Source organism: Cervus elaphus, chromosome 18 (assembly GCF_910594005.1).
Source record: "Cervus elaphus chromosome 18, mCerEla1.1, whole genome shotgun sequence".
NCBI lineage: Eukaryota > Metazoa > Chordata > Mammalia > Artiodactyla > Cervidae > Cervus > Cervus elaphus.
Genome location: NC_057832.1, coordinates 56,583,577 through 56,599,663, shown reverse-complemented (window position 1 = coordinate 56,599,663; position 16,087 = coordinate 56,583,577). Strand labels below are relative to the sequence as shown.

At 37.2% G+C, this 16,087-nt stretch overlaps 1 protein-coding gene across 1 annotated transcript in view; it reads right to left on the bottom strand.

Annotated features, from left to right (window-relative positions):
• The window catches only part of PRKAR2B (protein kinase cAMP-dependent type II regulatory subunit beta), a 104,877-nt gene that overhangs the window by 76,346 nt on the left and 12,444 nt on the right, over positions 1-16,087 (bottom strand). Inside the window, exon 2 of the mRNA XM_043871711.1 lies at positions 2,205-2,240. Within this exon, the coding sequence (XP_043727646.1) occupies positions 2,205-2,240 (36 nt within the window). The remainder of the gene's footprint in view (positions 1-2,204; positions 2,241-16,087) is intronic.

The window sequence follows — 16,087 nt, the reverse complement described above, 5'->3', positions numbered from 1 at the left end:
TTCATTCCTACAGTGCTCTCCAGAATGTTATATTATTAGGGTTGTAAAGAGTCGGACACAACCGAGCGACTAACCACAGCACAATACTTATACCTTTAAAGACTTTTGTAACATGGCTCTGAACTTGATATCACTTCATTTTTCTTTCAATTGCTTCCTGCTGTTTTCACATTTCCTATTACCTGTCACTCTAGGGGAAAAAAACGCAACATCTGACTTGAATGTGTATTTCTTTGCTGGGGTTCCATCTTATCTGTATTTCCAGCCAATTTTCCTGAGATACAATGGACACAGATTTAGCCGTGGTGGTAAGGGCTGAAATAATGTTGTTTCAAAATGAACCTACACTAGGACTTCCCTGGTAGTCTAGTAGTTAAGACTCCACTCAGGAACCTACTGAGCCCTGGATCTGTCAACCAATGGTACGTATACTGAACAACAAATGTTAATGGAATTTGCCCAGAAATAATGTCTCATGTCAGGCAGAAAGGGAGATAATTTATTCTAAGAGTTTTAATCACATTTCTATGGAAAGACTCTCACATCATGAAGACAAGATATCACACTACTGATTCTCTCTTATTGTTCCTCTCTGTTTTCACCACTGTTGACAAAAGACTATGTATTACACCAGAATAAGATCACTCCTGATTGCTCTACTTTGGGATAAAGTCTGATTGATGCCTTACTGACAAAAACATAATTTCTCATTCCACAAAAGGCATTATAATCTACTCTTTGTTTCCAACATTTAAAATAGATACTCCTTGACATAACAAAAAGCTCACAAGGATAAAGCAGATACCATCCCAATAGAATATATTTTCCTAATCCCTGTCTTATTCCTTATAGACCTGGTCACCACATAATAAGAGTAAATTATACCAGAACTGTTGACAAATTAAATACAAAACTCAATTTTAAAACACCTTTAATAATATAGCACATATGGAAAGGAGATAATTTTATGAAATAAATGACTCATTTGTATTGCATAAATGTCAAGATGATGTTTGAATTTTATCTTGTATTTTTCAACCAAAAAACTTAAGTTATAAATAAAAGAATGTCGTTTTTTTCAAACCAAACATGGTAGTACTTCATTTGTCCTCTATCTTTAGAGAAGAAGGTACTTCACAGAGGTGAATTTTCCAAACAATAATTTATCCATTTCAATGCCCAAACTCACTTAGGATAGAAATGCTTTCAGCTGTGTCCTGTACTTACCCACCCATGTAATGTAGGTGGTACCCAGTGTGAGTGCGTGTTAAGTCGCTTGAATCACATCTGACCCTTTGCAACCCGATGGACCATAGCCCGCCTAGCTCCTCTGCCCAGGATTTTCCAGGCAAGAACACTGGAGCGGGTTGCCACACCCTCCTCCAGGGGATCTTCCCGTCCCAGGGACTGAACCCGCCTCTCCTGCACTGCAGGCAGATTCTTTACTGCTGAGCCATGGGGGGAGTATCCAGTGTAGGGAACCAAATTTAAATTCCTGCCAATGGCTGAGGTCTCCCTCAGTGTGAATATGCAGGAGGTTACTAAGGTATCTCTAGGACACCAACAAACATAAAGCAATTTGTCCTATTCTAAATGGCTCCATGATGCCAAGTTCTTATATCTCAGTGTTATGAGTTTTCATGTCTTTATTAAAAACTATCATCCCTTGCTGTTTTGAGTCTCCTTCCCTGGTGGTTCAGACAGTAAAGAATCTGCCTGCAATGTGGAAGACCCGGGTTTGATCCCTGGGTGGGGAAGATTGCCTGGAGAAGGGAATGGCAACCCACTCCAGTATTCTTGCCTGGAGAATCCCATGGACAGAGGAGCCTGGTGGGCTACAGTCTGTGGGGTCACAAAGAGTCAGAACGACTGAGTGATTTCACTTTTACCCAAGTTCTAAATCACTTCTTCTAAACTGTGGCTGGCAAACCAGATAAACACGTAATTAGTAATTTATCAAGCGCAGAAATAAACAAATTTGGGTAAGAGTCTCCATACATTAGCCACAGTGGAATTTTAAGTTTAGCCACTCAGAGGATATTTCCATTTACTTCCTAGTTCTTGATTTTATCATATGGCTGTTTTCTGGGAAAATGACTGATAAATAAGTTATTATTCTATAGCAATTATTCTTTTCATACCTTCTTATCCAATCCATTTTTAAAATGTCACCATTAGTAAGCAAAATCCATAAGGAGACTTACCTGAGGCACGCCTTGTAAATCGGTTTATTACTGGAGCTGAAAGAGAAAAGTGGGATAATATGCTTAGATAAAATTCTAATTTATCCAAAACCCTGAAAAGGAACTAAATTGTTAATGATCCCATAAGTTAAATAGGAGAAAGATATGAATGAATAACAAGTGCTAGAAGAAATACCTAAATATATGAAAATTAAATGTTTAAATTTAATACTAGACAAGGAAATATAAATTAAAATGAATATTTCATCTGTTAAATTAGTGCCTCCAAAACTCTTTAAATGAAAATCCCTAGCTGTGTGTGGCTGAAACTACTTACCTAGTACAGTACAAATCTATATAATATTTTTATAAACAATTTGGCAATTACATGAAGTATCATAAAAGGTTTATCTCCTTTAAAAAAGTAATTCAACTTTTAAGAGAGTTATCCCAAAGAAATATTACTAGAAAAGGAAAAAGCGATTTAACAGCATCATTTTCACAGTGAAAAAATCTGGAAACAAAACTAATGCTTATGTATGCTGATATCATTATTAGGTAAAGATAGTATATTGTTGATATTCTCAGATTTAATATTTGTAGAGTTGACAATTTTTGTGTTCAACCCAAAAGTCCATGACATGCAAATCTATCTGCAGAAGGCTACAATTTCAGGCTGGGTGTGGGTGTATACTGCTCTACTGGTAAGCCCACCTTTGGCCCACTTCCCACACTCAACTCAGCTCTGTTGTTTCTTCTTGGTTTTGTTTATAACTATCTCAAGAAATGAGGTGTTTCTTTAAAGCTTTTTTTCTTGATAGAAGCAGGTAAGTTTACAGTTCATATTATATACAGAAAGAACCTCAGGTACTAACTACAGAGTGTATTTAAGTAGCAGGAAGTCATGGGTCTACTGTAATACTTTCTAATATTTCAATACTTTTAAAATAGTCATTATAAAGACGCTTTACACTATGGAAATAGGTCAAGTAAAAAAAGAAGACTAAATTTTTGTCAGCATTATGTCAAACAGCACAAAAATTACAGATGCTTAGGAATAAGTACTAGAAGAAAAGTATGTCAGGTGTTTTACACTAACGCATGCAACTATGCCTTTAAATATCAGCATCTCCACATTACTGATGACAACGTTTACAGTAAGGCTTGGCGATGCTGATTAGTTTGCTTTAGATCACACAGCCACGCTGTGGCAGAACTTGAGTATTTGAACTTAAGTACTTCTAGCACCAAAATGCTTCCCACCAAGAGCAGAAAGCAAAAATACTGACACCTGAAATCACAAAGTAATAGGTAAGTATTTCCTCCCGTATTGATCTCCACTTTTAATGAGGATTAATTCTGTGAAATAATTCACAAACCCAATTATTAAAATACTATAGTTTATAGTAAAATCATATCCTCTCAAATGATCAAGATACAAAATTTCCACTATTTACATACCAAATTAATTCAGCCATATAGCTGCAAAATCACAAATCACTTAAATAAAAATCTTTCATCAGATAAACTGTAGCTATATTTTAGATATCACACACACACAAAAATGTCCACCAGTTTTCTTGGATAGTTTCCAACCTCTTTTTCACAACTCCTTCAGAACCTAGTCTAAAGGAAGCCTCCCCAGGCCAGCCATAAGAACGGGAAAGGAAAGAGTGCAAAAAACTTCAACCACAAGAATGCAGAATAGACAGTGCAGGCTGACCAGAGCAAGATGAAGATAAAAAGCATATCTCAGCTCTGGGGTGAAAACACAGCAGATACTCTGCCTCCTGCTCCAGCCTCTCCTCTAGACAATGAAGTCACAGCATAACTAGCTTCTGGTTTGAAATTCTGGGATGTCTTTGTTCCCTTGGGGTCCCTCAGGTTTGTGTGTCTTTCTGAAGTGTTGGAGGCAGAGACAGATTTTCAAGGAAGTGACACTGCCTTCTGGGAGGTGTACTTTAAGTTTGTGGGGCAATTTTTTCAACCGTCTTAATAATTCAGAGGACATCTTTGAGATTTGACAGATGATGTACAGGACAGTTCTATACCACAAAGTACTGTCCTAAATGCCACAACTTTCATGCTTTCACATATCCAACTGGACATTCATGTTGGCAAGCAAGTCAACTTACAACCATCTGAGACTAGATTCCAACACTGTTTACTATTTAAGTGCAGGGCTTCCCTGGTGGCTCAGTGGTAAAGAATGCACCCGCCAATGCAGGAGACACAGGTTTGATCCCTGGTCCAGGAAGACCCCCACATGCTGCGGAGCAACTAACCTCATGCAATACAATTACTGAGCCTGTGTTCTAGAGCCCGGGGCTCAACAACAAGAGAAGCCACCACAACGAGAAGCCTGCATACTGCAACTCAGAGCAGCTCCTGCTTGCTGCAACTAGAGAAAAGCCCAGCCCATGCAGCAACGAAGACCCACCCGGCACAGCCAAAAGATAAATAAATAAGATTATTTTTAAAAATATATACAATTATTAGATGCAGTTTTAATATATATAAAATTTTCTGCAACACAAATACAACATAAATCAAAGGAATTGGGTGCATTTCTGGTATTTTGTTTTGTTTGGAATTATATTAACATTCGTTCATCATTTCAAAAAATCATGTCACTACTATAATTGGGGTATCTGAATGGCCAGTAGAATACACCTGATTAGACTACATTTGCAGCTTTCATATTCTTCATGATTCTACAAGTAAGTGGGAGAATCTAACTATGTCTCCCTGTGTACATGTAACCACAAGCCTACCGCAACACATTACTATAAATTACTTGCCTTTGTTTCTCCTTTATATTTTCGCTAGAAACTATGTAAAATTTTAAATTATGGGTAGAGAGGTTCTATGACAATGACTTCTGTGTCCCACAGTAAACGGGGCACGAGACTGGGTAGTTAAAAAGATGGGTGTACCAAGCCTATATTATGCAATTGTCAAAGTAAACACTAGGTTTTGACAAAATTACCAAAAATCCAATCCCTCATAACCATATCCCTTCATATCCACTTGCAGAGATAAAACACAAGTGTTTCCTACATCAGCTCTTGGCAAACCAACAGTAACCTTCACAATTTTTCTTTTTTTCCAGTCCAGCAGCCAAAATAGGGAAGAAGGTTGAGATTCAGGGTGGAGGCCTCGCTGGAAGTAGAGCAATGTGCCTCTGGGCAAGGTGTGCCGGGTGTTTTCTCTCACAGGAACCCAAATACAGGGAAGAGGAGCAGGAGGAAGGTGAGGAAGGACGCACGGCTGGGCACCAACAAGGGTCAGGAGGCGTGGGCTCCACTGTGAGCGAGCCCCATGGCCTTCCAGGAAACCGTGGATGAATCGTGTAACTTTGAGCCAAATTCTCAACTTTAAAAATATGCAAGGCAAGTTCTGCCCTCCTTAATTCAAGAGGGTTTTTAAGTAAAAATAAACATCTTTGAAAGTGCCAGAAAAGGCAGAGGAACCAGAGATCAAATTGCCAACATCCGCTGGATCATCAAAAAAGCAAGGGAGTTCCAGAAAACCATCTATATCTGCTTTATTGACTATGCCAAAGCCTTTGACTGTGGGGATCACAATAAACTGTGGAAAACTCTGAAAGAGATGGGAATACCAGACCACCTGACCTGTCTCTTGAGAAACCTATATACAGGTCAGGAAGCAACAGTTAGAACTAGATATGGAACAACAGACTGGTTCCAAATAGGAAAAGGAGTACGTCAAGGCTGTATATTGTCACCCTGCTTATTTAACTTATATGCAGAGTACATCATGAGAAACACTGGGCTGGAAGAAGCACAAGCTGGAATCAAGATTGCCAGGAGAAATACTAATAACCTCAGATATGCAGATGACACTTTTATGGCAGACAGTGAAGAGGAACTAAAAAGCCTCTTGATGAAAGTGAAAGAGGAGAGTGAAAAATTTGGCTTAAAGTTCAACATTCAGAAAACTAAGATCATGGCATCTGGTCTCATCACTTCATGGGAAATAGATGGGTAAACAGTGGAAACAGTGTCAGACTTTATTTTTTGGGGCTCCAAAATCACTGCAGATGGTGATTGCAGCCATGAAATTAAAAGACACTTTCTCCTTGGAAGCAAAGTTATGATCAACCTAGATAGCATATTAAAAAGCAGAAACATTACTTTGTCAACAAAGGTCCATTTAGTCAAGGCTATGGTTTTTCCAGTGGTCATGTATGGATGTGAGAGTTGGACTGTGAAGAAAGCTGAAGCACCGAAGAATTGATGCTTTTGAACTGTGGTGTTGGAGAAGACTCTTGAGAGTCCCTTGGACTGCAAGGAGATTCAACCAGTCCATCCTAAAGGAGATCCGTCCTGGGTGTTCACTGGAAGGGCTGATGCTGAAGCTGAAACTCCAATACTTGGTGGCCACCTCATGTGAAGAGTTGACTCATTGGAAAAGACCCTGATGCTGGGAGGGATTGGTGGCAGGAGGAGAAGGGGACGACAGAGGATGAGATGGCTGGATGGCATCACCAACTTGATGGACATGAGTTTGAGTAAACTCCGGAAGTTGGTGATGGACAGGGAGGCCTGGCGTGCTGCGATGCATGGGGTCACAGAGTCGGACACGACTGAGCCACTGAACTGAACTGAACTGATGAACTATAAATTCCTATTCAAATATAAAAGATTGATGTTTATTTATTGTAAGCTAATATTACCAATTTTAACATTACCATTTTTTAAATATACAAAGTAAAGAGCAGAACAAATTCACACAAAAGTTAACAGATGATGTTTTAAAATTTGCTAAGTCAAGGTAGGTTTTCACAGACTCTTGGTTTCCACTTTTAGATTTTCTTATTCTATGGATCCCTGATAGCTCAGTTGGTAAAGAATCTGCCTGTAATGCAGGAGACCCTGGTTTGACTCCTGGGTCGGGAAGATCCGCTGGAGAAGGGATAGGCTACCCACTCCAGTAATCTTGGGCTTCCCTTGTGGTTTAGCTGATAAAGAATGCACCCTGCAATGTGCGAGACCTGGGTTTGATCCCTGGGTTGGGAAGATCCCCTGGAGAAGGGAAAGGCTACCCACTCCAGTATTCTGGCCTGGAGAATTCCATGGACTGTATAGTCCATGGGGTCACAAAGAGTGGGACATGAGTGAGTGACTTTCACTTTCACTTTCCTATTCTATGGATATTCCGGGAGTGTATTTATACACACACACACACACACACACCCATATTAGGAGAATATAGAAGGAAAAATATAGCAAATGTACTATCTGCCTAGAGAAACAAACAAATATGATTTAAGAATATACTAAATGCCTCTAACGTTTGAAACAGATATAACCTATGATCTTAATGAATCCTCAAGGGATAATACAGAAATGTTTATATAGGTTTGACTTTCTTCCAAGTACCATTCCAGCAGAATACTGAGAGTCCTGTGTTCCTATGAATATCTTCATGCTTATCTAACCAGAGATTCTGTCAGTTTCCAAATTAGATGGGTCTTAATTCCTCCACCCCCAGGAGACAAAGAAGTGTAGCTGATTCAAGTCGTCTTTAATCCTGGAGCATCCTTACAAGAAAAACGCTCTATTACTTGAGATGGCTGAATAAGCCTCTCTATTCCTAGCAGGGAAAACAACCTCCCACACCTGTGACTCCCCACCAGTGCCAGCGCGCCCTGCTTATCTTCTCACTTCTTTTTGCCTGAAGCCCAAGATAAGCAGTGCCTGGCAGATAAGAGGCACTGAATCAACAGCTGTGGGTGAATCCATCAACTCTGTGAAGTAAACAGAGCAAATCTCCTTGTCCCACTTACGCTGCTGTTCATCGGATGTGGATGCTGGGCACTGGGAATGTGACAGAGTCCTTGCCTCTGAAGAGCTTGACCAAGTCGGGAGGTATTTTCAAATACTATGGCTGCAAGGGCTTACACCACACAAGCAGCTACACTAACAGGAAAATTTAGGTAAAAGAGAAATTTCACAGAAAACTAGAAAACTCAAGAAATTCTATGAAAACAAATGCAGTCAACTGAAAGCATGAACCAAGGAGTTTGGCCTTCAAAAAGAAAAGCCAGGTTGATAGTCATACAGATAGTTTGCATGTCTGAGCATAATGCTGGGAAAGAAGTCCCATCCAAGTAAAGAAATAAGAGCCCTGAGTTGTGATTTATGGTCATTAAACACACACACACACACACACACACACACACACACAGCCACCCTATCTATACTGTAGACACACTGGTTAAATACTTTTTGCAGAAAAGAGTTCGTGTACCCTGAAGTAAGACGTACACAACAGTCTTGGAGTCAGCACAATAATTAACATCCCCAGCCTCATGAGTCACCTTTTCTAGAATAAACATTTTCCAAATCTGCTCTCTAAATAAAAGATTCTAGAAATTATGTCAACTGAAACCATGTTAGGTAATTATTTTTGACAGAATAAATACTTGGCTCAGAATAAATTTCTCTTATGCCTGAGCTATAAGGCTTACCTTTGAAGGAAGGAAAATTTAACTTTTTTAAAAGATCAACAGCAACAAAAGCAAATAAACAACAAAACCTGAAATACTGTGCTAATTAACCGAACAAACACAATTTTCAAACTTCTTTGTACATGCTTACTTTCTGACATTGCAGAGGACCACTTATTTATTTTCTGTGTCTTTGTTAAAGCCACTTCCCCTCAAAGTACTTCTGATCAGACATGATGGGAACTGTTTGAGAAGCAAGTGTTTGATGGACCAGTTTTCTTTTTCCTTTTTGATTATATAGTGTGAGATTTAGCTGTCCTATCTACCCATATACATGGAGCATGGCTGGAGTATGGCAGAATGAGATGAAATACAGACATGTAGTTTTTTTTAAAATGCCACCTTTAAGGACCACTAAAGAGATGCACAGTCTCATTCTTTCTATTCACAAAGCAAACTCCTTAAAATATAACTGATATTCTAAAATACCAAGGTAATAGAATATAACTACTACCCTAGGGGAAAAAACACCCTTCATTTACTTTTGCTTATGAATGAACTTGATTCTCCACTTTTTAATTCATGAGGACTTTACCAAAAATGCCCTCTTAGGACCAGAAAGAAAAATTTAGCTTCAGCTACAAAAGTCTTAAGGTAGCTAAGCTTATAAAGCCACATGCAGAGTTGATGTAATAACAATGTCCAGAAAGAGGCTCCCAAAACTTTAAGGATTTTGAAATGTGGGCTCTGAAGAAAAACTGGAGATGGGAAAAGCCATTGTCAAAACTACATCAATGCAATCTGTTTCTGCATATGCTAAAACTGTCTCTTCTAAACCTGTAAGATTAAATATATGCAAAGGGCAGATTTACAGAGACTAATGTTTTTGTTCCTAAGAGTGAACAATCCAGACTAGACCACTAAGAATCGTACAAAAAACCAAAAGCTAGGAGAGTTCAAATCCTCACACATCCCTGAAGGCACAACTAAAACCAGACCCAAAAAAGAGTAGTTAAGAAAAATATAAGGGCTCTGAAATGAAGACAAAACCATCAGGAAATGTGATTAAGGTTGGCCTAATCACAAAAGTACGGTTTCAGAAAACACCACCTTGTCTTCACAGAATGATGTTCCTGCTATTCTAGGCTCAGCTCAAATGCCTCTTAAAAAAAAAAGAGGACTTTCTCAGAATACTCAGTTTAACCCCATGCAGGTCCTCTCAAATCACATCATTCTTTGTGTTTCAAGTAGTCAGCACTATCTAAAGATACCTTTTGTGGCTGTAGTTCAGTAGCTCAGTAGTGTCCAACTCTTTGCGACCCCATGGACTACAGCATGCCAGGCTTATCTGTCCTTCACCATCTCCTGGAGTTTGTTCAAACTCATGTCCACTGATTTAGTGATGTCGTCCAATCATCTTATGTATTATGTTTACTGTGTGTTTCCTCCCATGCTACTGAGAGGGCAGCATCCTTTCTTGTCTGTTTCACTACTGTATACCCAGCACCTAGAACTCTGCTTGATACATATTTAACTCAACAAATACTGAATGAATAGTGCTATCAAAAATTTAATATAAGGTTATTTCCTGATACTTATAGATTATTTGGACAAATGTAAGTGATAATTTATACACACATTAAATTTATGAAACTCATAAAATACTGTACTGGCTGGAACATAAAATCAACTTTAAAACAGTAGAGTTACACTGGCCTTTGACTTTTTGTACGAACAGTAAAATGCAATCCCATTTACGACCCATAATTAGAAAAATTCAACCCAGCTGCTAGTCTCCAACAAAAATAAAGAAAAATTTCATAAGTTAATCAGTGCAGAAAGCAAAGGCACTTTTCAATTAAAATGTGGGAAAGAGGCTTTTAAGAACATCTATGTTTCAAACAGTTTTATTTGTAATCAAGGTGAAAATGACATAAAATGAAGTGCACAATTCACAGAGTTCTGACAAATGTACACACCTATGTAACCAACACTCCAATCAATACGCAAAACATTTCCAACAACCCCAGAAAGTTTCCACCAACTCCTTACAGTCAATTCCCACCATCCCTTAGGAAATTACTATTAGTATATCTACCACCATAGCTTAGTTTTGCCTGTCTCTGAATTTCATACAAATGTGAGATTTATTCTCACTGCTGAGAAGATCAATAGTTTGTTCTTTTTTTATTGCTGACTAGTATTTCATTGTGTGAATGTACTACACTTTGTCTATCCTCTCCTGTTGATTATTTTTTTCCAATCTGGGCCATTCTGAATAAAACTTCTATAAATATTTTTATACAAATCTTTTTGTGAACATATGCATTTCTCATGTAGATACCTAGAAGGAGCTTCCCTGGTAGCTCAGCTGGTAAAACATCTGTCTGCAATGCAGGAAACCCTGGTTCGATTCCTGGGTCAGGAAGATTCCCTGTAGAAAGCACAGGCTTCCCACTCCAGTATTCATGGGATTCCCTGGTGTCTCAGATGGTAAAGAATTTGCCTGCAATGTGGGAGAAATGGGTTTGATCCCTGGGTTGGGAAGATCCCCTGGAGGAGGGAGTGGTAACCCACTCCAGTATTCTTGCCTGGAGAATCCCCATGGACAGAGGTGCCTGGCAGGCTACGGTCCACAGAGGTTGCAAAGACTCAGACACAACTGAGTGACCAAGTACAGCACAGCAGATACCTAGAGTGGGACTGCTGGGTCACAGGTAAATAAATGTTTAACCTTAAAAAAACCTGCTGATTTCTTGCTTGTACCATTTCATCCTCTCATGGAATAAACAAGAATTTCAGTTACTCTGTGTCTTTGCTAATATAAGACATGTCTTCTATTTTAGCTATTCTTGTGTGTTTAGTGGAATCCCATTGTGATTTTAATGTTAATTTCCTTAATAACCAAAGATACTGAGCACTCTCCCATGGGTTTATTGGCCATTCTTATGTCTTCTTTATTAAGTCTTTTGCTCAGTTTGATTAGAGGCTTTTTATTATTGAGATTTAACAGCTCCTTATATATATTTCAGTAAAAAATAAATTAGAATATGTAAGGGAAAAAATCACAATTATAATAGCAACAAAAAATAATAAGTGACTTAGAAATAAAGTTAAGAAAAGACAAGAAAATACTTTATAGAGAAAATTACAGCACACTGTAGAAATGAAATGAAAACTGATTAAATGGAGATATGCAATGTTCATGGACAGGAAGATTCAATATCATTGAAAGAAGCTTATCCTAAAAGTTCTGTGGAATAATAAAAGCCCATGAGTAGTTAAACAATTCGGAAGAAAAATAAGGTAAGAATTACTTCAGTTCAGTTCAGTCACATCAGACTCTTTGCGACTCCACGGACTGCAGCACGCCAGGCCTCCCTGTCCATCACCAACTCCTGGAATTCACTCAAACTCATGTCCATTGAGTTGGTAATGCCATCCAACCATCTGTTGTCCCCTTCTCCTCCCGCCTTCAATCTTTCACAGCATCAGGGTCTTTTCAAATGAGTCAGTTTTTCGCATCAGGTAGCCAAAGTATTGGAGTTTCAGCTTTAGCATCAGTCCTTCCAATGAATATTCAGGACGGATTTCCATTAGGATGGGCTGGTTGGATCTCCTTGCAGTCCAAGGGACTCTCAAGAGTCTTCTCCAACTCCACAGTTCAATAGCATCAATTCTTTGGCACTCAGCTTTCTTCATTGTCCAACTTTCACATCCATACATGACCACTGGAAAAACCATAGCCTTGACTAGATGGATCTTTGTCGGCAAAGTAATGTCTCTGCTTTTTAATATGCTGTCTAGGTTGGTCATAACTTTTCTTCCAAGGAGTAAGTGTCTTTTAATTTTATGGCTGCAGTCACCATCTGCAATGACTTTGGTCCCAAAAAATAAAGTAAAAATTACCCTACCACGTATCAGGACCATATAAAGTCATATTAAGATAAAAATATTAAAATGAAAGAATGGACAAATGAATAGAACAGAATAGCCTTTAAGTACATTCACATAAAAATGAGAAACTGATGTTTAAAAGTCAGTGAGGGAAACAGTAAAAAAAAGATGCATATTTTTAAAAAATGAAATGAAATTCTTATCTCCCACCATACACAAAAATAAATTATAGATAGATTAAAACCTTAAGTGTGAAACTGAAGACTTTTTCATTTTTACAAGAAAATGAAGAGATTATCTTTTTAATGTGGGGCAGAGATGGATTTCTTAAGGCACAAAAAAGTGTAAGTGTGATGGAAGAGATTAATGTTAGCCTATGATAAAATCAAGAAATTCTGTTCTTGAGTGAAAAGGCACGAACATGAGTGAAAAGAGTGAAACAAGTGAAGGAAATTAAGAGGTAAACTTCCATTTACAAAACAAATGAGTCATGCGGATGAAATATACAGCAAGGAGAATATAATCAATAATGATGTATTGATAATCTTTGTATGATGACCAATGGTAACTAGACTTATTGTGGTAATTAATCTGCAACGTGTAGAAATACCAAACCTCTATGTTATGCACCAGGAGCTAACAGAATGTTTGCTGTAGGTTAATTATTCTTCAACAAACAAACAATAAACAAACTCATGGAGAGATCAGATTTATGGTTACCAGAGGCAGAGGTTGAGAGAAGGAGCAACTGGATGAAGATAGTCAAATGGTTTAAACTTCCAGTTAGAGGATGAGTAAGTATTAGGGATGTAATGCACAATAAGATGTATATAATTAACACTACTGTATGTTATATATGAACGTTGTTAAGAGAGTGAATCCTAAGAGTTCTCATCATAAGGAAAAAAAAGATTCTTTTATTTTACATCTATATGAGATGATGGATGTTCACTAAACCTAGTGTGGTAATCATTTTATGATGTACATAAATCAAACCATTATGCTGGACACCTTAAACTTAAACAGTGCTGTATGTTGATTATATCTCAATAACACTAGAGGAAAAAACAAAGAAAACTCTGTTCAACCTAAGTTACTGTAAACAAAATGAAAAGACAAGCCCAAGACTGGGAGAAGATATTTTTTAATGCATGTTACCAACAAAGAATTAGTGACCAGAAGATGGATGGATGGAAGGGGAAGGAAAAAGAATAATACCCATACAAATCAGTAAGAACAACACAGTCAGATAGGAAAAAATGGCAATAAAAAATATTTTTCACAGAAAATGAACTACAAATATGATCAGTGAACATAAAAAAGATGTTCAAGATCAACAGTAATCAAGGAAAAGCAAATTCAATTCACGAGATCGCGAGGTAACATCCATCCTATTGGCAAAGCTGCTTAAAATCCGACAACATCAAATGGTAGCTTGAATGTGCAGAACTAGAAATTCTTACACAACTGCTGAGGGTGAAAACTGGATAATAGCTTTGCAGAGCAAATAAGGCAAAATGAGGTACAGTGAAAGCCGGGTGTTCCCTCCAACCAGCCTTTCTACACTTAGATATATAACCTGGAGCAGCAATCCTCGAACTTCAGTCTCAAAATCTCTTTACATTCTTAAAAATTATTTGTTTACATGGGTGATAGTCATGAATATATATTGTATAAGAAATTGAAATTGTTTTAAAATTATTTCACTTAAAAATGAACAGTAAGACAACCACACATTATAAACAACATATTCTTATGGAAAATAACTACATTCTCCAAAACAAAAAAAATTAATAAAAATAATGACTATTTTACATTTTTACAAATCTGGCATAAAAGAAGACAGTTGGGTTCTCGTATCTACTTCTTCACTCAGTCTGCTGCAACAGCATACATTATGCACCCTCTGGAAAATTCCACTATATACTTATGAGAGAATGAGGGGGAGGGCAAAGAACTTCTTATATATTATTATTGTTATTTTCAATCCATAGACTCCCTGAAAAGGTCAAGGAATAGGAGAGGAATGGTCCTCCAGGGGTCCCCACACTTTAAAAAACTCGAGTACATTTGCATAATACACATACATGCACACACACATTATGCTCATCACAGCACTGTAATGACAAATAATTAGAAACAAGCAAAATATTTATCAAAGAATGGATAAACTGTCTATTTACGTAAGGGTATACTAACAGTTTAAAAGAAGTAAACAACGGCTACATGAATCAATGTAATATCATCTCAAACACTGTTCTCAAAAACAAGCTGAAGGATGATAATTTACATAAATGAAACTTTTATAAGTGGCACAATTATACAAACTTTGAATATATGCAAAATAGCATTATTCCTAATCTATAAATAGATGCCTTTGTAGGAACAGTACAAAAACAAAAATAGGAAATATAGACACCAAGTTCATCATAGTGGTGGTTATGTATGGAGAAGGAAGTTAAGAGAATGGGATAAGAGAGGGACACGCAAGGAGACTCCTACTGTATGTATAATTATTTTCCTAAAATTAAAAAAAAAATCTGAAGGGTTAAAATGTTAGAATCTGTTAGAGTCAGGGGATGGTTTATATGGGTATTCATTTTTGTATATTGGAAACACCTCATAATTTAAAAAAAGAGAAAGAAAGAGAGAATGAGAGAGAGAAAGAAAATTTCTGCTCTACTTGGTTTTGGAGATAAAAATCTCTCAATACTCTCAGTCCAACCAGATTAGTTTACATTGCATTTTTTTTTACTTTGTTACCTTTGACATATAAAAACTATGTATACACTGTGAAAAACATCACCACAATGAAGCTAAACAATTTAACTATTGCCTCTATATAGTCACCATTCTGTATGTGTGAAGATTTTAATTAAGATCAACTTTCTCAGCAAATTTCAGGCATCCAGTACAGGACTGGTAACTGTCACCCTGCTTTATACTTAGATTCCCAGAATTCATTCATCTTGCATAACTGAAGCTTTGTACTCTTTCAATGCTAAACGTGCTCCTAAAATATATTTCACAAAATATCCTTTTACAAATGAGTTTTTCTTAAAATTTGAGCACTAAAATATCTTTTGAATTCTTTTTAAGGAATTATTAGGAATCAAAGATCCTAATATTGCTTAGTGGGTAAACTGTTGTTAATGACAGTCAAATAAGATATCAAAGACCTGTGAAAAACTCCATGTAAAAACAAAGATCCAAAAGAATTGCCTTTTTCTTTCTAAAAATCTATTAAGATAGTAATTTGTATTGGAGCAAGTACAGAACGATGGGTTTTCAGAATGAAATCATTCTAACATAAAACTTAGGTATAAAAGTTTGTCCCACCATAAGCTTTCTTTCATAAATATTATGACATGAGGAAATGGCAACAAGCTGTCAATTTAATGCAACCAACTTTTCCAATTTATATTTCAGGCACACATTCATGTTTTTACTATAAGCATCTGCCTCATTTAAATAAAGTACCTATTATCAATAACCCTACCTACTCTTTCCCAAGTTGTTTTAAAAAGACTTA